Consider the following 23,405-nt stretch of genomic DNA (forward strand, 5'->3'; position numbering starts at 1 on the left):
ATTATGAAAAGTACGACTGAAACATCGACGACATACATATGTATTTAGTGTTTAGCGAGATGTAGTCACTCGTAAGCATGATGAAATCATCTCATTCATAAATCCCCCTGTTTATAGGTGGCGCATTTCGAGACGGTCACATGGCCGTTGACGTCATTCATCAAAACAATGTTAATGTAATGTGTAAAGGGAAAGGTTGTTTCTATGTATTATCTACAGTTTTTTCTTTCAAATTGGGATTTACATTGATAATCTTACTTATTCGGTGATCAATTATCGAAGATGTGTTCTAAATGTGACCAAGAGATGACAGGAAAAACAAATTTAGACCGTGGATTACATCGAAACCATCGGATTAATTTTTCAAGATGGAGGTCGCACTTTTCACAGTACTATATGTTATTGTGCATTTTGATGATTTTTGATAACATCCTCTTTGTTAACTGCGATAATTCTGTTTATACGGCTAAAGTCAACATAACGTACTATAAAAATGACCCGAGCGATGCAAAGTCAGAGGTCAGAGATATGGGGGTGTTTGGACAAAATGCCATCTCGGCAAATGACCGGAAACACACGGAAGCTGGACGATTGGTACATGTGTTAACGACAGAAAACAAAACAGATGCCTGTAAACCTATAGTAAACGCACCCAAAGAGCGTTGGGTGGCCTTAGTGAAAAGAGATGTTTGTACCCTGAGTGACAAAGTTGACATGTGTGGTGCGGCCAATGCATCAGCAGTCATCATCTATAACCATCAAGATCCTGAGCCCAATGACAGAGGGGCTTTTTATAATCTGAAAGGTAAAACCATACTCATGTAACTATGGTGTTTTAAAAAGTGTTCACGATTGTATTAAAAAAGTTAAGTGTTGATGTAGGAAACTGGATGCAGTACATGTATATGTTCCATTTTCAACAAGATGCAGAAAGGTACAAGTGTATACTTTCTTCTTTTTTTTTTTTTTTTACAATTATATCATGTGGATTAAAAATATTGGTCATTTGTGTTCTCAGCATGCACAAAAAGAGCCTTTGAAAACATTATATACATAATAATCAATCACTTAATACATGATGGATTTCTCTGTTTTGTTTAGTTTAATGTGAGTTGTTCATCTACCCATATAAAACTTATTCTATTTTATTTTCAGGTCCGGTAAAAACACATTCACTTTTAAAATATAAGGTTAACGGGTTGGGACTTATTTCCCAATGAGATATAAAAATACAGTGTAAAATATTTTTTTAATTAAATTTTACTTTGACAAAATTGTGTAAATCGCAATAAAATATAACAACTTGAGATAAGTAAGTGTTTCTCTAACCCAAATATTTTGGAGATTGATCCCTCAGTGAATCAAAAACTTCTTGGGGATCAATATCATTAACCATAGGTTTACAGAAAAACTTACTTACCAGAAGTCGATGCATTTGATGTTTATTTATTCTGATTTATTACAAAAATTACTCAATAAAAATTTCCAATTTTTGCACTGTTGATACTTATGGTTACCCCTTTTGGTGCATTTTTATCCCAAATGGGATTTTATATCTCATTTTTTTTTTTTATCCCAACCTGTTGTAAAGGGTTAAGATGGGAGAATATGTGTTCTAAAGCAGTGAAGATGTGGTCCATAAATTATTAATAAGTGCTTATGTTTTCTGAATTCTACCATTGTATTTTTCCTCAAACTCTTGCCAATAGTCATTCAGAATTAGATAACATTTTCAGAAAACCATGGACGCTTGGCTTAAACTTTTGTCATTTGTAGTTGAATGTATTTTGTGTCAACTTGCGAGCAAAACTGGGGAATCAATGTTTATCTTAAATAGTGGTCATGTATAGCAAAAGTATTTTTCTCTTTAGATTGCATTGTGATTTATCATAGAGAACTTCATTAACAGTACAATGATAAGTTCTAAAAGTAAGCATTAGGTTTGCAGCATTTTGTTTTTCAAATTAATTTATTATAATCAAAAAATGTTTTTTGAGATTGGTAATGGTATTGATAAGAAATTTAGGTCAGTCGACCGTCTGACCGAATTTCTAGCATTATGAAAGGTTATCAGGTACATTTAGTAGAGAGTAACAATTAAAAATAAAGCATTCTAATATTTAAGTATGAACACATGTTATGATGGCAGACATTTACTCATCAACTGTCAAATTAGAAATTAAATGGATTATCATAAAGTATTTTTTTTTTCCCCAAGACATCCTTCTTTATCATTTGACTCAAAAACTTGATTGCATTACATTTGAAATGAAAATTAATTGTGTACTGTTAAACCAACTAAGTAAATGCTTTTGCATTTGATATTAGTGTTATAATATTGCATTATCAACACTGAACAGGTTATTTATTAACACTGCTGCTGTGCTGCACAGGGTAGTCAGTGGCAATATTATTGTATTTCTAGGGCTGGGACGATTCAGGGTTCATTCAATTCGGTTCCATTTCAATTCAAAATGTACTGGTTCTTCTTTTCTTTTTTTTTAATTGGATTTGATTTAACATAAATCAGCCTTAATAACTTTCATTTTCAATAAAAATAATAATTCTGATAGAGGCCTCGTAGGCAACGATGTTGCTTTTCAGTTTCATTTACCGGTACGTCTTCAAGAACTTTTTAAATAAGCAGACTATGAGCTGGTAGATCCAGTTGTTTATTGTTATTGTGGTGTACACAATTAAGGTACAAACAGTAAACCTTTTATTTTTTAAAGTAATTATTAAAGTAATTATCACAAGTTGTAGAAGTCTCCATAGTCTATTAGTGACCAGGGTAAACATTTGAATTACTGCACTGTACATTCTCAGTCTTGCAAAACTGCATGAGAGGGGTAAAAAATTGTAATATAAAAAAATATAAAGATAAAATATACTGGTACTTGTATATAGTATGCATATATTTCCAAAACAAAGGATTTTCACTGATTCTGTAAAATTCAAGTATGAATGCCCGTATTTACATACATTAACATCCTACTTCAATTCCACAGGGCAAGTGTTGGCAATCTTTGTCAGCAAGGCTGAGGGTCAGATGCTGTTGGATTACATGAGCACATACAGAGTGGTCAACGTGCAGATCCTGGAGGGACACAAACGACAAGTGGTGGGTGAGCCGGAGCAGCACAACCCCACCAACATCAGCAAGACGTCCGTCATGTTCGTGTCCATCTCCTTCGTGGTCCTGATGATCATCTCCCTCGCCTGGCTCGTCTTCTACTATATTCAGCGCTTCAGATATGCTCACGCCAAAGAAAGGCTCACTGTAAGTCCACCTGACTTATTTAAGGAAAAAGGAATCGTTCTTTGTGTATTTTTAGGTGATAATTTTGGTCGGGTGTGATTAAATTCAATATGTAAAAGCCTGTAGGGCTTTATACAAGATTTGACCATACCCCGACCATAATTATCAATTCATCACCTCTTAATATTCTTAGAATGGTTCATTATTACTTATATTGATATAGTTTTTAGCATTTGTACAATTAAATGTTAAATTATGGACAATTTACATTACTTTCATTTCACGTTATTATTTAAACCATGTTTGCATTCGGTTAACCTAACAGTACATCATTCGCGTCACTGATAAATTGCATCGAAATACATGTTACAAATTTGATTCATAGTTTTATCACAGTCAAGGACACTGGAAAATGTAAATATTGTGTAATGAACTACATGAATTAAATCCAATATATGTTAAGATAAAAACTACTTTACAAAATGTGGGTTCATTTTGTACCCCTCATTCACTCGTACAGACTTACTGACAGTTCAGTTGCAAAGTTTTGATTTGTATCTGTTCAATACACTTTATGACCTGGTGGATTTCGAAAGATGTAAGAGTAACAGCAAGAAAAAGGAGGCATGCAAAGTTTAAAATTATGAATATGTACATATGATCTTGCTTGAAAGCATACACAATGACAGATGTTGCATTGTGTTGAGTAACAACACTGTTAGAAGGGTTTGGTTGAATTACAGGTTGCAGTTTATTAAGCAATTGATGGTGATACAATGTAGTAATATGCATGTATTCCACTGTTCAGGCAGATTGGAACTTTTATGTTACTCATTAAAGGGGTATGGACATGATTTTAGCTGAAATATTTCAAATTTTGTTTTTATATTTTTAACGTTTAATGTGCTTAACTTAAATATTGTTCTATGCTTGAACATCATTTTTAGGAGTAAAAGAGTAGAGCTGGTTAATTCTTTGTAATGTAAACAAGATTCATATGCCATGTTTTTGTTTACGAGAGCCGATAAAAATTTCCTTGTATTTATTTTTTTCAATATTTTGAAATTTAAATATGAATACAAACAGTTTTGAGATTTTTTTCATCAGTTTTAAAAAAAAAATTGAAATACAGGTTTTCTTTTTTTTTTTCAGTGCATTATCAGTAAACAATAACATAAAACAAAATTGGAAAACTTTCAGCTGAAATTGAGACCATATACCTTGAAATTTTTACATCAGAAATGGATTTCCTAAACTCTACAGTATACTACATGTATTATTATTTGGACAGCACAGCCATTTTGAACTTCTTCCATATCTGAAGTGCAGCTGTCACCATACAATATATGTCTCTTTTATGTAGTTGCTAACATAATTAAAGAATGAGAAATTACATTTTCAAAAGTTACAAAAGTTATGTATGCTTCTTGTCTGTAACATCTTCCATTGAAAATTCAATATTTATTCATCAAGAATCCAAAATGGAATCTTTGATTACTGATTCATTATGAGAAACTGGAAGGAAATTAGGTATGGGGGTATATCATTATTTTTTTTTACCATTAAATTAGTTTCCCTTGAGAATAAATGAAAATGATCTATATAGAAAAGCAAAGAGTATTTCATGGAAGTTTTACTATTTACAAAAGAATTATTTATAAAATCAGATATCATCTATTATCTTCATTTCATATCTCCACTCTAAAGAAGCACACATAAAGAGATGAGTAATGATGATTAAAGGTAAAGATAGCAAATAAATCTACAATCTTATCGAAGATTGTAAAATCATCTTGTTTATCGGCAGTATGAAGTGGGGGATGAAGAATGCCGTGCATTTTTCTAATACCTATTAGATGATTGCTCATTCTGAAGGAATACTTCTGAAATATATGTCTTGGTTTTAATTGGTTTTGCTGGTATGCCTGCTGTAGAAACAAGTACCTGATTCCGAGCATGTCTCTGTGAGAAGAGTTCATTGGATAGGACAGTGATAAGGACCTCTAGAGGAGATTGTTGACATCATATCAGTATTGTTTTTCTGATGCTTGCACAGTAACTACCTGTGGTTGCCATGGAATTGCTTTTCTCTATATAAAACGACGTGTAAACTGACAGCATGAACTATCTCAGTTTAGCAGCAGACATATTGATTTCTTCAGGATGATGAAGGCACATGTAGACAATGTTGTTTATGAAGGTTGACAGAAAGGTAATACAGAACAATAGGTCAACACCCTCCCCTCAATTTACATTTCTTTGTCTTGCGAGTTCATCGAGGAGATTGCATATATCACCGACGTACACAATATATCACTTTTAACCAGGGAGGATGGTAGATTTTACACCCAGAAGGCAAACCTGCTCCTTGACATGGAAGCAAAAGTTGATGATGTAGCAGTTATTCTATTAAGCTATAAAAAATGCCTGGATAAACAGGAGGGATGCAACAATACATGTTCATGTATTTCATCTCGTAATTAGATTTCTTAGAACATGCTTAATTTTACAAGTAGAAGTTGTGTAAAACATATGGCACACATTTATTCTGTAAAACCTGCCAGATCATATTTCATTATGCTATTTCATTCAAATTCTATTTGGATTACAATAAACCTTTTGTGCTTTGTCTCAATGATTATAGTTCAAGATTAATTTTCTTCATATTTTGGATGTGCGTGGCCATTTTGGGACTGCATTGATCTCCTTTAGAAATTAGAAGAATAGCTCTAGAAAAAGATCAAGAAAAATGCACAAATTTATAAGCTAAAGGCTAAAAAAAAATTGATTGAACATCCAGCCACCTTTACACATATATGATTACCTTACCCCAAAATAATTGTACACAAGCTTTTCAAGCTGTATTAACAATGTATATATATTGTAAGTGTTACCATGGAAGGAATTGTGCATGCAGAAAGATTTTACACACAGTATGCTAATGCACACGCATATAAGAAATATTGTTATTATAACCAAGTTGTGACATTCCGATATTTAAGTAATTTAGTTGTGGAGGTGTTTGTGTACAGCGTTCTTTTTGTTTTTGTAGAGACGTCTGGCCAGCGCTGCCAAGAAAGCCATTGCCAAGATTCCTCAGAGAACACTCAAAGCAGGAGACAAGGTAGGTAGATACGAGTAGCTACTTAGTACTATCAGGCTAACACTGTCACACCACAGGGGCACACATCATCAGCAGCCCCACTGTCAAACTAACTACCACTCTGTATTAAAAGAACCATGGTTTAAAGTTGCTGTAGTTGGTCACCCTGGTCCTTGGTGCCAACCATACCAATGGCAAATCAATTGTAATCGATTGTGTATCAGGTAGAATAAGACAGAAAAAGTAGCATTAGATGACCTCACCTCGGACACATTGAAATGGTTAATTTTTGAGGGGGCAGCTAGTGAGAAATATTAGCTCATTGTTTGTATATATTGTGGTACAAAATAAACATAAATCATATACTTGTGTAAATCTTGGTCATATGACATAATCGCCAATGCTTCCGTTACGTACATCAGTACTTATACATGGTGAATGTCAGTGTACGAAGGAATGTTGGATGCCCTATTACTCGAAATCCTTAAATGACTCTTGTATGAACAGCTTCCCTGTGTGTAAACAAAACAGGCTTATATTTGCATATTAAAATTTGTAGATGTACATATAGACCAAACATTTATTAATTTTTGGGGGGAAGGGAGTGAGGGAAAGGAGTTGACTGGCAGAATGGTCTCTCATCAGTAGATCATCTCTTATGTACTTTAGAATTATTATAGTACTTTAAAAGTACTTAAATTATTTTATGTATCAGATATGAACCAATATAAATAGTTGTACTATTAAGTATGTACAGTGGAAATTTTCTGATGGATTATGTAGAATCTAGCTAGAACTTGCCAAACTTGTTTATATTTGATTTAAGCAGGGGAATATGTCTCCACAGGGCTATGCCACCAGACTTGAATTATTGCTCATCAGGAATGTTTACGAAACATTACTCATTTATGTAGGGCTGCTCTGATAGAAAATCAATAGTTTTCTGACAAGGGCCTTAATTTTTCCCTTGATTTAGTGAGAATGGCAAAACAGTTATGGAGGGAAAAATGATCTTTTACTACGCAAAATCCTCAGCAACAATTACATGTAAAGGAGGACTTGAAAAAGAAAACTACAGGAATGCTTCGTAAAGTTTGACTGACTTGTAGACAAATACACCTCACAAAATGTCAACATGCATTTGTCAAATGTGCAATGTTTTCTTTCGAGAATCGATCAGTAAAAAGAATTATCTCTCTGCGTTAAAGCATATGTGATTCTTTCTTAATTAAAAATTGAGGCGATAAAGATGAGAGGATATTACTTTGTTCCTCATTGAAATGAATTCTGGAGTGTTTACTTGTTGCAATTCTGAATTAACAGAGAGTGCAACGAAAAAGAATCTCAAAATATTACACCTATAGAATTATAGAGGGTTTTTTCTCACAACAGATATCCTCCAGTCAAACAGGCTATACATTGCCTTTTTTTGCACTTTGTGACGTGGCAAAGGCTAATTAAAAAGCTAAAGGAAAACTTTTAGAGCTTCTAAAGCAGACTGTCCAATTATGAAGTGAATTACATTAACCCCTTTCGTTGTTGATAAATAGAAGTGCGCACTTCAGAATGTCTGAGACGTTTGTCACTGGCTACCAGATGAACTACATAGGATAATGCACTGGGTTGAAGCTGATATCAAACCACTCGAACATTGTTTGCGATGCATTTTTTTTTCTAGATTCAAACACTGTTGATTTTTGTTTAAAATTCAAATACAAACCGTTTATCAAGATATCTAGAAATGTCCTTGACTCATAGCAGTGTGGTCAATGACTTTGACTCATAAAGAGGTTATATGTGTTGACTGATATTGAGGTTAAATGCGTGTGCTCTATATACTTTTCCTTGTCAAGGTGGTGGTCATTTCAATTTTGAGATGGCTTGTTTGACAGTAGAATGATGTTTATTTAAGCAGTGAGACTTCACTGTCACTCAAATGATACACACGAAGGAGTTCCACCTGCCTTGGATCTTGTACATGTAGTTACAGAATCATGTACTAGATAAATTAAAGTGACATTTTGAAGATGTACGTACATGTTTTTCAAACATTAGAATTGTTATCTGATATTGTTAATTGTTCTATCTTATTTAACCGACTTTGGTTATCAAGGTCCAAGTTCTGAATGTCACAGTCTGTGTTGTGGTTCTGTGTTGACGCATGTTTACTCCACATCTAAGTATAGAGAAAATGCAGTTAACGCCAGTATCAAAATGGATAAAAATAGTATAATTGTGAAAGCTCAGTAAATTAAGTGGGGTAGAAAAAGGACAAAGTGTTACATGTGAAGGTCTATTTGTCCCTATGAATTTACAAGTACTGTTTGGGTATAAAAATTATGATTCAACCTGATTACTAGTATTTATAATTGATACTGTATGTAAATTATGCACTCCCTAATATTTCAAGAGATTTCAGAGGATATTGACTATGAAAACATAATCTAAGAAAAATAATCATTACTAGGAGTGAGATCAAAAGGTTGGTGTCTGATGAAACAAAGCTTAAATATTCATAAAGTTAGCTGAAAGTTGGTTAAGAGCCAAAGAAAAAAAGTTTTTGTCATCTATTGCATATTGTACTTGAGACTATTGTTATTGATTTTTTTATTGTTGAAAAAAAAAATTAATAATGTGATATCGGAATGTGGATTAACCAACATAATTAGTAATATTCTACGGTGAACGGGAAGAAGGTTGTCATGATGAAACTGTAAATCTAGTATTTGTTCAGTTGTTGAACTTTAAGTCATTATATGATATCATAATTATATGATAAATGAGTGGATTTTAGTACTAAATCTCATACAGCAATCTTCTCCATTGTTTATGCATATATTTATTAGCTCACCTGATTTTTACATTGGAATATATAGAGAAAAATCTTTAAAAATCTTCTCAAAAGCCATCTATCCAGAAAAGCTGTATCTTGTGTGGAAGCATCCCCAGGTAGTGTAGATTCAAGTTTGTCCAAATCATATGATCCCCTGGGGTAGGGTGGGGCCACATTGAGGGTGGGTGGAATTTTTACATTGGAATAAATTGAGATAAAACTTTTAGTATATTTTTTTTGCAAATATTGACACAACAATACATGTAGAAGTTCAATGTTTAACTTAAGAATATGTGTAGAACAATTTGAAAATCTTTATAAACAAAATTTACACAACTAAGTCGTTTAAATATTTTGTATTTGATGCTCTAAAGACAGTTTAAATTTTTCTAATCAGTTATGAATAGTGTTGTTCTGATGAGCATTGTGGCCCCTGTCCCTCTTTTTTTTTTGTATGGGAAAGATCATTTCCTAAAGTTTAATTATCATAGATTGATCTAGTTTAACTTGAAATGTGTAGGTAGCAATAAAAAAGGGAAACATTTCTAAATTATATTTTGAATTGAGTTTGCTTTGTTATACTAATATAATTTTATGTATAAATGAAGAGTACCGTATATGGGACTTTTCCATCATTATAAAACTTCTATGTACCACACTTATTTAGATGAAGATACAGATCGTAAATACCTGTGGAAATGTTATTGAAATGTTTCCTTTAATCTTTGACAGGAACTGGATCCGGAATTTGATCAGTGTGCAGTCTGTATAGAAGGCTATAAGACCTCTGATGTTGTCAGAACATTGCCATGCAAGTAAGTGTGCTGTTTTTATTCTTCCTCTTTTAACATTGATTAAGTCTGGGAGAGGGCGGTCTAAGTTATGGAACTTGTGCCCAATCCAATTGTATTTCTGTACAGCAAACATACAGTCAGACCTCGTTATCTCAAATTAGATGGGAATGGTTAAAAACTTTGAGATATCCAAGTATTTGAGATATCAAGGGTAAAATACTTAAAGTTTAAGTGATTGGGACTTAAAACTACTTCGACATATCCATTGTATTCGAGATATCGATGTTTGAGATACCGAAGTTCAACTGTATGTTCAAATCAAAGAAACAAAATGCCAGGTTACATGCTTGTACAGAGTATGTTTTTATTATCCATCTACATTTGCAGCTAGCAAGAAGTAGGATCTGGTGGTGTTGATGTTGTTAGTATATTCAATTAACTCGAAGAAATGTTTTTTTTTTTTCATGATTTAAATGTTGTTTTTACAGACATATTTTCCACAAGTCATGTGTTGACCCATGGCTGCTGGATCAGAGAAGCTGCCCCATGTGTAAGCTGGACATACTGAGGGCATATGGAATGCATATTAGTCATGTTAGTATCCAGTATAGTTAACTTTTTCCATACTTAATATGAAATGGTAAAAAAACCTAGCTCTGAATTTAAAGTATAAAATTTTAAAGGTACAAGTACTTGGTCTGATTGTATATCATATTTTGTGTACGCTTTTTAAACGATGGTTGTGCTAAGAATGTGTATAATAATAGACATTGCAGTACTTTTCCTGGTCATTTAAGCCATATTTCAATGAGAAAATTATGTACAAAATTTGTTTACAAATAAACAACATAAAAGGGTCCTGCGTCATTTCGCCTTATTTTGCTGTCATATGCCGTATTGATGTACTATGTTATAAATAACCGTACAATGTATGTACAGAACGATGAAACGTGCGGGATGTTATGGTATCATCACTTGAATTTTAATAAATAATTCTTCACATGAGCCATACACCTCTGCTATTCAAAGTTATTTTAAAAAGCCTTGGTTTTATATTACTGAGATAATAAAATTAATGTATATATTTTCTTTAACAGCTGAGCAGCAGTCAGGAGTCAGTGCATGGGGAGCCAGACAGCAATGAACTGACCCCATCGGGAATGGAGTCGGGGCCGGTCCTCATCACCCAGGAGCAGCACCCCAGCAGGGAAGACGTGGAGGTCCTTCTGATTCGTCATCGTCCTCCCTCAGTACATTACCACGGGTCAGATACATTCTGTCAGGATGAAGAGGAGAGTCAGGCCCTTAATCAGAAGCCTCCTGCTTCGTCGTCGTCGTCAAGCGTAAGTTGCCACGAAGCCATAGAAATAGAGTCCAACTCGGAGAGTGAGTCTGAATGTTCAGAGAAAAACTCCTTAATGTCCACTGGCCCACGATAAACTGGGACGTTCATCCAGTCATCCCGATAATAGTGAAGCTTGAAAGTCAAGTGCTTGACAAAAGAACCTTTGTCATAATACCAAAGAACAATGATTGATCTTTAAAGACTGAAAGAGGCCAAAGGATAATACAGAGTTTGGGGAACTGCAGATTTGATGTATTTATCTTGAAATCTCATTCATATTGCAATGTATTTTCATTTGTTTGCATATTGTCATACATTTGTCATGGTAAGATCTCTCACAGGTACAGATAATTTCAGTAGTGATGGTTGTTGAAGAAGTTTATCTGAATATCATTGCTCACGCTTTCATGCACATTTCATTTTCATCCCCTCGCAATAAACTTGCAAAAGAGGGTCTTTGAATTCTTGCCCATTCATCGGTTAGTTTTCTTGATTTGAAAGTTGTTTTGCCCTTGTGTTCAAAATTATTAGTCATCACCAACCAGCTCCTTACAGTCATATTTTGCATTAAGATCTGGGTCATATAATTATGTCAAAGATCAAAGAACAAAACGAATATTTGTGACATTTAGGTGAACACCATTTTGATATAGAAATTAGTATCCAGAGTATGATTTCATAAAGCATTGGAAAATTAAATTGAAATTTAAGCTATAAATCTCCTAGTGTATATTATTAAGAAACTGTTTTGCTTTCACGTTGATTCAGTTGCGAGGGGATGCTTTCCATTGCAGTTTGAATTCAAAAATTTAAAACATGTCTGATAAAGACTCCTTATAATTCAATTGAAATGATGGAGACATATAGTGAAAATCATTTGATTGAGTTATATTTACAATGCATTTGGTAGGGTACTATAAAGTACTTGTATTTAATGTTGTTAATGCTTGTTTTCGTGTACATGTTGCATATTGTCAACGTATAGTCACAGTTCACATGATATATATATATATATATATATATATTTGTATACATATGTATATCCAAACATTTTATTATTCACATATTGTGAAGGTAAACTTTGTATTTGTGCGTAGAATATATTGTATGTTTTTGTAGATATGTTGTAATTAACACTTTTCGTGAAAAATGGTGTGCAGAAAAAAAATGCAATTTAAAACATTCATCAGAGAAAAAATTTATATACCAAAATGTATGAAGTCTCAATATTAAGTTCAGTGCTGTATTTTCATTGATTCTGATTTATACTGGATTACTTGTATCATGTTTTAAGACTGGCGTTGTTTGTCATCTGAATTAACCTGTGCTAATATTGATCAAGAAGTTGTTTCTTAAGTTCGTGTGCACTGTCATATGGAATGAAACGGATTTGAGACTGTGAGATTAGTGTGTATGTTTAGTTTGAAGGATTGGATTAGCTATCTGGGCTGTGTTTTACAAAAGAACTTGTGACTTACGACCAAATTATTGAATGCTTATAAATTGTAAACTAATCAATGTTTCAATTTAATGGCTGTAAAATATGATTATAAAAAAACAAAATAGTTGTGAATAAATGGTTTTATATAAATTTTGTCCATCAAGGAGCATTTCATGAGAGTAGAACATTTACGACTTTGTCGTAAGTTGTTTTGTAAAACGCAGTCCAGATCTAGATCACTTTAATTAAAAAGAACAAGTGTGATAGGAGAGGCTGTTGAATGAAGTGTCTGTTTGTCTGTCTGTTTAGGGGGAGGGAGCATGGCTCCCCGCTAGTCCTCTGTCCTGGAGTGTAATAGGTCTGAGTGGTCTGAATGATTTGTCTTTTTTTCAATGGGATACTGATTTGTTAATGCTATAATTTGATGTTGCTGTGCTAGATATTTTGAATCATTTCTATTGTGTAGTTTAGACTTTCTTACAACGAATTCAGTCTAGCATGCTAGTATTCTGTTGGCTTTTAGTATATAGGCAATCGGCTATTTTGCACTTGTTATTTATTCCTCACAGAATAGAATCCAAGCCTTTATTATACACGTATATAGTTGGAAATTTTGTACTTGAAAGTTTCTCGCTCCCATCATCAGTAATTAAAACAAAGATCATTTGGTTTTGAACAATGTACCGGTACATTTTTTCAGTCTTCTGAATTTGAAATATTAAAAATGAAATTGATGTTGATTACCACTCTAAAAAGATATTTGGGATTTAACTTGATGTTCTATTTCAAGGTCTAGTATTCTCTATTATTAGAAGAGTTGGTATACACTCTAGATGTAATTTTCTCAGAATTCGTAATAGATTGAATAGAAATGTTTAGATATCGTGTACAGAGCACACTGCAGCAATGTGATATTTTTGTAAATGTTGTTTATTTATTGATGTTTATGCTATGGTATTCGAAACAAAGAGTGCTACATGTAATTGATTTGAATACATTGTATTTTATACAGATATTTGTGAGTGTTTTGTAAAAGCATTTTTCCCCTTGTTCTAAAAATCTATAGGTTTAGTCATACATCTTAGTGTAGAAATTGTTTTGCATTCATTACGTACATTGTAACACTGAAGATGCTGCGATGTTGTAGAGATGCCTCTGAAATATGTCATAATTATATACACTCTGTAGGTTCAATGACATTGGTTTTGCAATGTCCATTGTACACATCATAGTTATCTTCCACAGAATGCAGACTTTGAATTTAAATTTTTAAGTTCTCTTCATCTCAATGGTTGCTTATTTTTTCTCCTTAAAAAAATTTGTTTCTTTTAGGTCAAACAATAAAAGGGGTCCCAGTTTTAGTGCTTTAGACATGCATATTGCATATTCGTAGTTTTATTTAAGGCAGCTTAGTCGTGTTCACTGTAGAACATCTACAAAAGGTGGCATATTGATTTATCATATTCTTCTTCAGAACATTTTAAGTAATTAAAAATCATCATACTTGTGCTTTTTACTTTGGTATCTTCCATGATGCATTATGTATGGTTTTTCCCTCGGCAGACTCTGATTTGGGATATGGCAGGCCTGTTGTGATAGACTAGCATACCCTAAAACACTGGTTTGATGAAAATAAGACACTCCTAAGATTTCATAATGGAATTAGTGTTTAGCATATCTAAATAAATACAGGTACCAACAATTAAAAAAAAATATTTTGTAGGTCTAAATTTGTTCATAGGAATGTTTATTTTGAAAATTTTCATTTATTTTTCTATTTTTTTTTTTACTGCATGCAAATGATGTGATAATATGGTGTCACAAAGGAAATAACCAAGCATGAACAAAAACAATCATTATAGCCATCTTATTTAGTCTTACATCACAGACAGGAGTGAGGCCTATCTATCTAGCCAGTGTGGAAGGGGGGGGGGTCATTGATCTAATAACACCTGGCCAACGCTAACAACGTCACGGCAATCAGACACTACCAGAAGGGAGGTAATCAAACATAATCATCATCTTGTGAAGCTATTACCTTGGCCACACTTTTGTCTGTCAATGGCTGCTTGTTGCAGACTCAGCAGTTTTTGTCGAGTAGGGAGCAGCACGTCAGCCATTTTGATTTCATTCTGCTACTAAATTCTATACAAGCATAATTATATGAAAACTTGAAAGTTACAGAAATGTTGTTTTCCCATTTGTTGTTTTTATTTGATTTGTTACATTGCACTTTGTTTTGTTAAAAAAAAGTTCAGCACAGTTTTTTATTTTATAGTATGTCTCTTAAATAAAAAAAAAATTAAATGGATATTGTTAAATAATATGGAGGTTCTTCTCATCTTGAATAACTATAAACGTTATATGTTCTGTGGTATATATATTGTTTGTGATGATTATAAAACATGATGAGATTTATACTTGCCAAAAGTGTGTATTTCACTGTCAAGAATACTTTCAATAAGGAGTGTACTTTCAGTGACTTGTAAATAAATCTTTTCTTCTAACTCTGTTACTATCTTTTTTGATGTGGAGTATCATAAAGTGTTTATTAAAAGTCAAATTATTGTACATTACTTTTGTTATTCTTTTGTTTTATCATTTTTTTTTATTCGAAAGACGCGCGTTCTTTTCTTCTTTGTGAGACCTGTTATCTTGTACCATCACAACTGAGCTTACTCTGTGGAATATTAAAACGCTCATTTGAAAAATAACATGCTGTTATTTGGTGATTCCAGGGGGTGATACGAATATGCTTTTATTTGGTGATTCCATACGAATATGATGAAAGCTAGCTTTGCTGGGGGAAAAAAACGCGAGTTATGTAATTTTTATCTGCAAGATACCGCTTCCTTCTAACCTGTATATAACACACACCAAAGGGTGCATTAATTAACATCTATCTTTAAATCATTTAATTAATAATATTTTTAAAATAGTAAATAATGAAGTATAGTGTATGTAGATTTTTATTTTCATCGTCATATCTGAGAGAAGGAACAAGCAATTCATTCAAATGTATGAAAGTTGCAATGGTTACTTCAACTATTGGGTCAGCCCGTGCAGTTCATGTTCATAGCGTACCTTGTTTTGATCGTTCTAGAGATAATCCACACGCAAATTCATAAGTCAATGTCCAAAGTATGAAAAAGCCAAATTTAAATACGTAAATTTGTTTATTATACCAGTATTTCCATGACTTTTCATGAGGCCAGATGGTCATCAACAGACATATGAAGTTTCATTCATTTTAACGAAATTGATGTTTGAATAAAACATAGGTATTCACAGATTACAAAGCTCACCGAGACGAGGCATCACCTTTATGAGGCATCACCTTTATGAGACCACCTTTATCATATTATATGAAAATCATACTTTATGATCTTGGATATTCATGAATACTGTTTTGACACAATATCGTATATCATCTGTTAAAAAATTGTATGATAATCATATGTTCATTTCATACGGTAGTATAAGATACAATGTTTATCAATACAATAATGTAAAATACAATATTGCATCCTATCATACTTACAATATATATCATATATACAATAAAATACTGTAATAAACGATGAGATATGATATTGTAACATATGATATGACATTGTATTGTGTTATATTTACATTCACCTTCTTTCCTCCTATTCAAATGCATTGGTAGATTTGAGTGATATTTACGCATAACACAGAAGACCCAATCACCAAATCTGGTGCGTATGAATACATTCAGTCTTCCTTCAGAGCATGACCGACACTCCTCCCGACTTCAAACCGGATCACGACCTGATATCATACTTGGGCTGATTAATATTTCATGGATGTAAATATTTTTAAAGATATAAATGAATTCAATTGATTAATTTCTTAGAATACCGAAAATTTTGGTATACTAAACACCAGATAAATAAAATTGTGTTATTAGAATCAAAAACGCTGTGCACTATATTTGTCAGCATAATTCGGCTGTTCCAATGGCTCTTCCGTTCATTGTGCATTACTCGTTGAATAATGTCGAGATTTTTTAAAATAAATCATATTTGCAGAAAGAGAAAAAATGTTGAAAAACGTAAATATAAGCATTGAATCATTATTTTTGAAAGATGTGGTCTCATAACTGCAACGGTGTGTGCAAACAAATTTTCATAACGCGCTAGCGCGCGTTATTCAATTTGTATGCACACACCGTTGCAGTTATGAGACCACATCTTTCAAAAAATAATGATTCAATGCTTAAATAAATAATTGTATTTTACCACATAATACAATATCATAATATATAATACAACATAGTATTATATGATACGATATTTTGTTATACTTTCATGTTAAATACTGAAATCTGATTGGTTAAGACGCAGTTAATAATATTTTCTATTACCCTCAGCGTTAGCAACGCACTTAGCAACGGGTAACATTAAAAAATGTTACATGCGCGAAAATTATGCGCGTACGGTTCGCTGAAGAATTCACGTTATTCCTATATAAAAGCAGTAAAATTTTCTTAAAAATTAAGACATTCAGTATAACAAAATAAATAGTGCCTGTTTGGGAGGATAACAGTTGAAATTGACACCCCGAGAAAACCATTGTCAACCGACGCGAAGCGGAGGTTGACAATGGTTTTCGAGGGGTGTCAATTTCAACTGTTACCCTCCCAACAGGCACTATTTATATAGTATCATATTAAACGATTGTGTATCATATTATACAATACCTAATCATAGGAAGCATGTTATATCATTTAACAACAAACACATCTATCTATCAAGCAAGTTTGAGTGAGGTAGGAGACTTTTTTAGCATCCTTGATATTGGAGATCAGGCTCTGCATCTGAAGCTACCTCTGCATTTCATTTATAATATAGTTAATTCAACTATGCAAGCTTTTATCTATAAAACATGTGACCTGTTCCGAAAAACTAAACCTCATCCAGCATCCGAAACTTATGGCTCAGATTTAGCATTCGAACCTGCCAGGTGCATCAGTATCCTAAGACGCACCATCCATGCAAGTTTAGTGAAGTTAGGACCAGTAATAACTAAGATATCATCATCAGAGGGCACCTGTTTCAAAAACTTTAACCAGATATTAAAACATTAACCTCCTCCAGCATCCGAAACCTATGGCTCAGATTCAGTATCCATGCCTGTCAGGTGCATCATTATCATAAGACACACCATCCATTCAAGTTTGGTGAAGTTAGGACCAGTAATATAACCAAGATATATTTTTAGCATCCTTGATAATGGAGATCAAGCTCTGCATCTGAAGCTACCTCTGCGATTCATTCATATTATAGTTTAATCAAACTATGCAAGTTTGAAATAGTACTACTATTTATTAAACATGTGACCTGTTCCAAGAAAGTTAACCTTATCCAGCATCCGAAACCTATGGCTCAGATTCAGCATTCAAGCCTGTCAGGTTCATCAGTATCATAAGACGCACCATCCATGCAAGTTTGGTGAAGTTAGGACAAGTAATAACTAAGATATCATCATCAGAGGGCACCGGCTTCAAAAACTTTAACCAGCTCTTTAAACCTTAACATCATCCAGCATCCGAAACCTATGGCTCAGATTCAGCATTCAAGCCTCTCAGGTTCATCGGTATCATAAGACGCACCATCCTTGCAAGTTTGATGAAGCTCCAAACCTCCTCCAGCATCTGAAATTTAGGACCCAGATTCAGCACCCGGGTCTTTCAAGTCCATAAGTAGGTCCAGATGCATCATCCATGCAAGTTTGGTGAAGATAGGACAAATGATAACTTAGATACAGGACCTGCAACAAACACTTTAACCAGGTCCGGACGCCGACGTCGAGCTCCCCTTGACTTCGTCTTGTTGAGCTAAAAAGGAAAGAATATTTAAACAATAAAATACTTTCTTTTGTGATTCATGCGGGTATGAAGGTTGGGACTTTGCAGAAAAAAAAATATATATTAGTATGTTCATTTTTCTGCAATGATCGCTACCTTCATAGGCCGCAAGAACATAAAAGGAAGAATTTTATTACTTATAAATATTTACATCTTTATTTTTAAAAATTGTTAGAGTAAGTAAAAGTAACTAAATCATTGTTAATGTACATCAGTACGTTAGGTAGCCAATTCTTCTTATACGTGAATTCAAGTTTGCCGACTACTCTGACAGGAACGGATGATCATGGTCATTTAAACAATAAAATGCTTTCTTTGATGATTCATGCGGGTTATGAAGGTAATTATAACGACATTGCAGAAAAAATACAAACTGGGTTATGTAAAAAAAATTTGCAATGATCGCTACCTTCATATCCCGCATAAATCATCAAAGAAAGCTCCCCAGTATTATTCCCTCTATTTCTTTCCGAAACTTATAGTTAATTCATAGCTCTATAGAAACAGGCAGACTGAAATCTACACGCCCCATTTATTGATTGGTCGAAATCAACAGCGGCTGAAACTGAAAAGAAAATGACAGGACAGATATCGACACGCCCTGTTTGTCGATTGGTCCAAAGCTATAGGGACCTAGGAAAAATCACGGACTGCACGAAATAATCATGACGATGTCAGACTCAAAGTCTCACAGGAGACGATTTGGCTGTTTCTTTAAGCTTACTTACTTACCTACATCAACAGTAATTTAGTGAATTTTACTTACTTTTCCTAATCAATTTATCGATTAGCTTAAATAAAGATGTTAATATAAACAATAAAATGCTTTCTTTGATGATTCATTCGGGTTATGAAGGTAGTGATCATTGCAGAAAAAAATTACATAACCTGCTAACGCGGGTTATGTATTTTTTCTGCAATGTCATTACCTTAATATCGCGAATGAATAACCAAAGTAAGCATTTTATTGTTTAAATGAATTGATTATGAAAAGTTAGTAAAATTCATTAAATTACTGTTAATAAGTACGTTAGCTAAAAGAAACAGCCAAAACGTCTTCGGTGAGACATTGAGTCTGACATCATCATGATTATTTCGTGCAGACCGTGATTTTTCTTAGGTCACCGTAGGTTTCGACCAATCGATAAACAGGGCGTGTCAAGTTTAGTCCTGTCAGTTTCAGTCGCTGTAGATTTCGACCAATCGATAAATGGGGCGTGTAGATTTTAGTCTGGCTGTTTCTATAGAGCTATGAATTAACTATAAGTTTCCATAAGAAATAGAGGAAATAATACTTGGTAGATGTAAATAATTGTAGAATGATGATAAATCTACTTATGAGGGGGCTTTGCTTGAAGATGAAGGAAAATACTAGAATTCAAATTTTAAAGCTGAAATATCTGGATTTTTTTTTTATCAAATAATACTTTATGGCCAAAAATATATTTAGGATTTTAAGATAAATCTTATTGTAATTTGATGACCACTATTGTTTACACAATTGAGTTTTGTTTAATCTAAATGAAATTTTATTTTTAAAATAATAATAATTCAGAACCTACATCCACATCTCAAATACAGCCTCGGAGATCCTGCGCGGATTCACAATATCTGATTTTAATTGCATTGAACCCACATGCATTAATCTAATCAATCGCTAATCCACAATACATTTACTCGTAAAAGTAATACAGTTGTATAAGCATTGATCAACAAGTTGATTCTTATCTACATGTAGCACTCGTCTATTGAAATATTACGCTGACTGCAAATTGAAAACACAGGACAATCCATAATATATAAATCATTGACGGCGTACAAGTTCTGGCATATATACATGATGTAAATCACCATAGTCTTATATGCGTTTTGAAAGCCCTGTAATGCCACAGTCATTTACATTTTTTCGCACACGTGCAAATGCAAGAACACAGTACTCAGTTACATGTAAAACTACAATTATCCTTGCGCAGTTCGTTATGATATTAAACAGTTAGCGACTAAATAATGGCAACCATATATGGAATTTCATAAAACTTTGAAGGAAATCGACATTCAACTTGTCATGATCAGTTGTTGTCACTTGTAGATATTTTTTTTTGGGGGGGGGGGGGGGGCTCCATACCATCGATGTTTCACAGACTCAACAGGAAGACGATGGTTCGTTGCTCTGAGTAATTTAATATTAATACAATTACCTCAAAATAAGTCTAAATTTGTTTGCTATTGTCTTTTGAGTTTTTTATGTAGTATATTTACCTTCTGCGCTAAAATACCTAAATATATTGTAAACACTTAATAAGAGCTAGCAAAGCAGAAGAACTGAGACCCTGTGTCTGTATATAATGAAAACGTGGATTTATTTTCATGGTGTCCAATTTCAGAGGTAAATCGGCTTGTAGATGAACTCAGAATGTCCTTTGTCTCCGGGGGAAAAATGTGTAAATCAAGTTAACGTATGTCCTTCCATGCAGATGTTAAATGTATTTAAACATCGGATACAGCTACGTTTGATATTGTTATACGAGTAACAAATTTATTAGTTTTATATAACTCTAGAGTTGTTGTAGTAAGGATTGTCCACATTTTCCATTATTGAAGAAAATATCAATTAATATGCAGTTTTGGTTTATTTTATAGGTTGCTACATGTGAAGACTCAGTAGCTCTTGTATTTCTTTTGTAAATATTTTTTTTTAATTTATAGTTTTCATTTAACAAGTTGCTTTATTTTTTTTTTACGAAATATACAGTTTAATAAATTATAAATATACAAATCCTTTAAAAAAAATAAATATCAATTGAAGCTCAGCAATATAATAATTTTTACATTAATATAGACTTTTTCGGGTTTAAACAGTTAGTGGGTTTGATGGGTCTTTGATTTCAAGCACCCCTAAGCATAAACATAGAGGTATGAAAATATTTCTTTACACTGAACGGTTTTCGTTTAAATTATATTGCACAATTTATTATTGTGATTTCCAAAAATGGTGTCTATGGTACATGTGTATTTTACGTGAACAAAATATCTCTGTAGTTATATTTTTTTAAAGATGATGGCAAGATATGTGAAGTTTGTGGAAAAGATGTTTAGTTCAAAGCAGGGCATGCAAGTACCAGTACACAAAATACTGGAGCACACAAAGGAATACAAATTCAAGTCTGGTCAATGTGAGAAATGTTTTTTGTCGCGGACCAGATTAAAATCGCGCCTGCTGCTATATTTAAATGTAATCCATTTTTATTTATTTACTTTGATGAAGTAACAATTCACACTCACACATGCATGTACGCACGCGCACCTACCCATCCACGTACCCACAAACATGTTGAATTTATATTTTTATTTTACAGGAAAAACCCTATGCCTGCGACAAATGTACCAAGGCGTATGTCCATAAGAAAGATCTCCGAAATCACAAGTTGGCCCAGCATGATGGGGGGGGGGGGGGTGATTTAATGCGATGATTGTAATTCTATCTTACTCTCAAGAGGCATATTGAAGCAAAACACAAAAAGACAACATTTTGCATATAAACAAAATCTGCTGCGTCACCAGCGTGAAAAACATGGTGGCAATAAAATGTAAACATTAAACCAATGAGTCAATTACGTATAATTATGTGTTCTTTGATTATTATTTTTTTTTAGAGTAAACGGTGAAGAGTTTCCTAATCATTGTATTTTATTTAGACCTTTTGATATCAACCTCCTCATCTGAAAAACCAAAGCCTTTTTCGAAAAGTATTTTATCAATTTGTATATGAGTGGTACGTACATCTTACCGATGGTACGCATATCCAGAAATTCTTATTTGTTTTATGGTACGTGTATCTGTTTTTGTAGGTACGCATATCATCGGGATTTTCATTAATGAAGAAAATATAAATTAATATGCAGTTTTGATTTATTTTATAGGTTGCTACATGTGAAGACTCAGTAGCTCTTCAAACACTTATGTTTTACCCGCTGAAATACGATCTGAATAAATAAAAAGAGTTGTGTAAACTTACGAACCTGCAGAGGCCGTCGCCATCTTATGATATGCGTACCAAATGGTACGCATATCGGCTTAACACCAGTGTCAATGACCACCATCACGGGTACTTGTTTTTTTGTCCTAAGACATTTTTTAAAAAAAGAATTTACATGCATTATCGTTAACAAAATATGTCTCGACTCGATATTAATTAACAGAAATATCACTTTTCGATGGCATTTTTTATTCACACTCATTTCCCGTTTATAGAAAACGCCACCGTGTCGTGTTATTTCTGTTATTTCCTGCTTTAGACGTATATAAGAGGTTGTTGGAAATAAGAAATGACTTCTGTGACCACAATGACATATGATGCAGAATTGCACACAAAGCCTTAAATTCTTATGATGAAAACTCAAATGTGTATTGATGTTTTAGACAAAATCACTCACAATTTACTAGAAATGTCCAAGAGTCCGCAGATCCAGAGAATTTTTCATCCGAAAGATTTTTTATTCAGTCGATCCATATTTTGGTAAATTTACAATGTGAATAAAAAGGCTTTCAGGTCCGGACGCACCCCCTCCCCCCTTTCGAGATCCACCGCATGTATCCGATAGCTATACAAAAATCGCTGCGGTATATTTACTCACCTCTCATTTGATTTGTAAACTGACGAGAGCGAGATTATATAAGCCCTTTGGCTTGTTTCTCAATATGCAATTTTAATCGGGTTGGATTGGCCGGTTCCTTTAACCT

General features: G+C 33.3%; 1 protein-coding gene across 1 annotated transcript; it reads left to right on the forward strand.

The window, feature by feature from the left end:
* Nucleotides 1-153: 153 nt before the first annotated feature.
* LOC105320933 (RING finger protein 150) lies at nucleotides 154-15,346 on the forward strand. Its single transcript, XM_011419074.4, has 6 exons — nucleotides 154-805; nucleotides 3,009-3,280; nucleotides 6,312-6,383; nucleotides 9,928-10,010; nucleotides 10,478-10,583; nucleotides 11,087-15,346. Exons 1-6 carry the CDS (start codon nucleotides 283-285, stop codon nucleotides 11,426-11,428), a joined length of 1,398 nt encoding a protein of 465 aa, XP_011417376.3. The 5' UTR covers nucleotides 154-282; the 3' UTR covers nucleotides 11,429-15,346.
* The last annotated feature ends 8,059 nt before the right edge of the window (nucleotides 15,347-23,405 follow it).

Source organism: Magallana gigas, chromosome 2, assembly GCF_963853765.1.
Source record: "Magallana gigas chromosome 2, xbMagGiga1.1, whole genome shotgun sequence".
NCBI classification, from domain to species: domain Eukaryota; kingdom Metazoa; phylum Mollusca; class Bivalvia; order Ostreida; family Ostreidae; genus Magallana; species Magallana gigas.

What these genes read in the sequence shown, in the direction of transcription:
- LOC105320933 (XM_011419074.4), top strand. Translation starts at nt 283, where the DNA reads ATGTGTTCTAAATGTGACCAAGAGATGACAGGAAAAACAAATTTAGAC. An exon ending in GGCTTTTTATAATCTGAAAG is followed by an intron (nt 806 to 3,008) that starts GTAAAACCATAC and finishes TCAATTCCACAG; the next exon opens with GGCAAGTGTTGGCAATCTTT. An exon ending in ACGCCAAAGAAAGGCTCACT is followed by an intron (nt 3,281 to 6,311) that starts GTAAGTCCACCT and finishes TTGTTTTTGTAG; the next exon opens with AGACGTCTGGCCAGCGCTGC.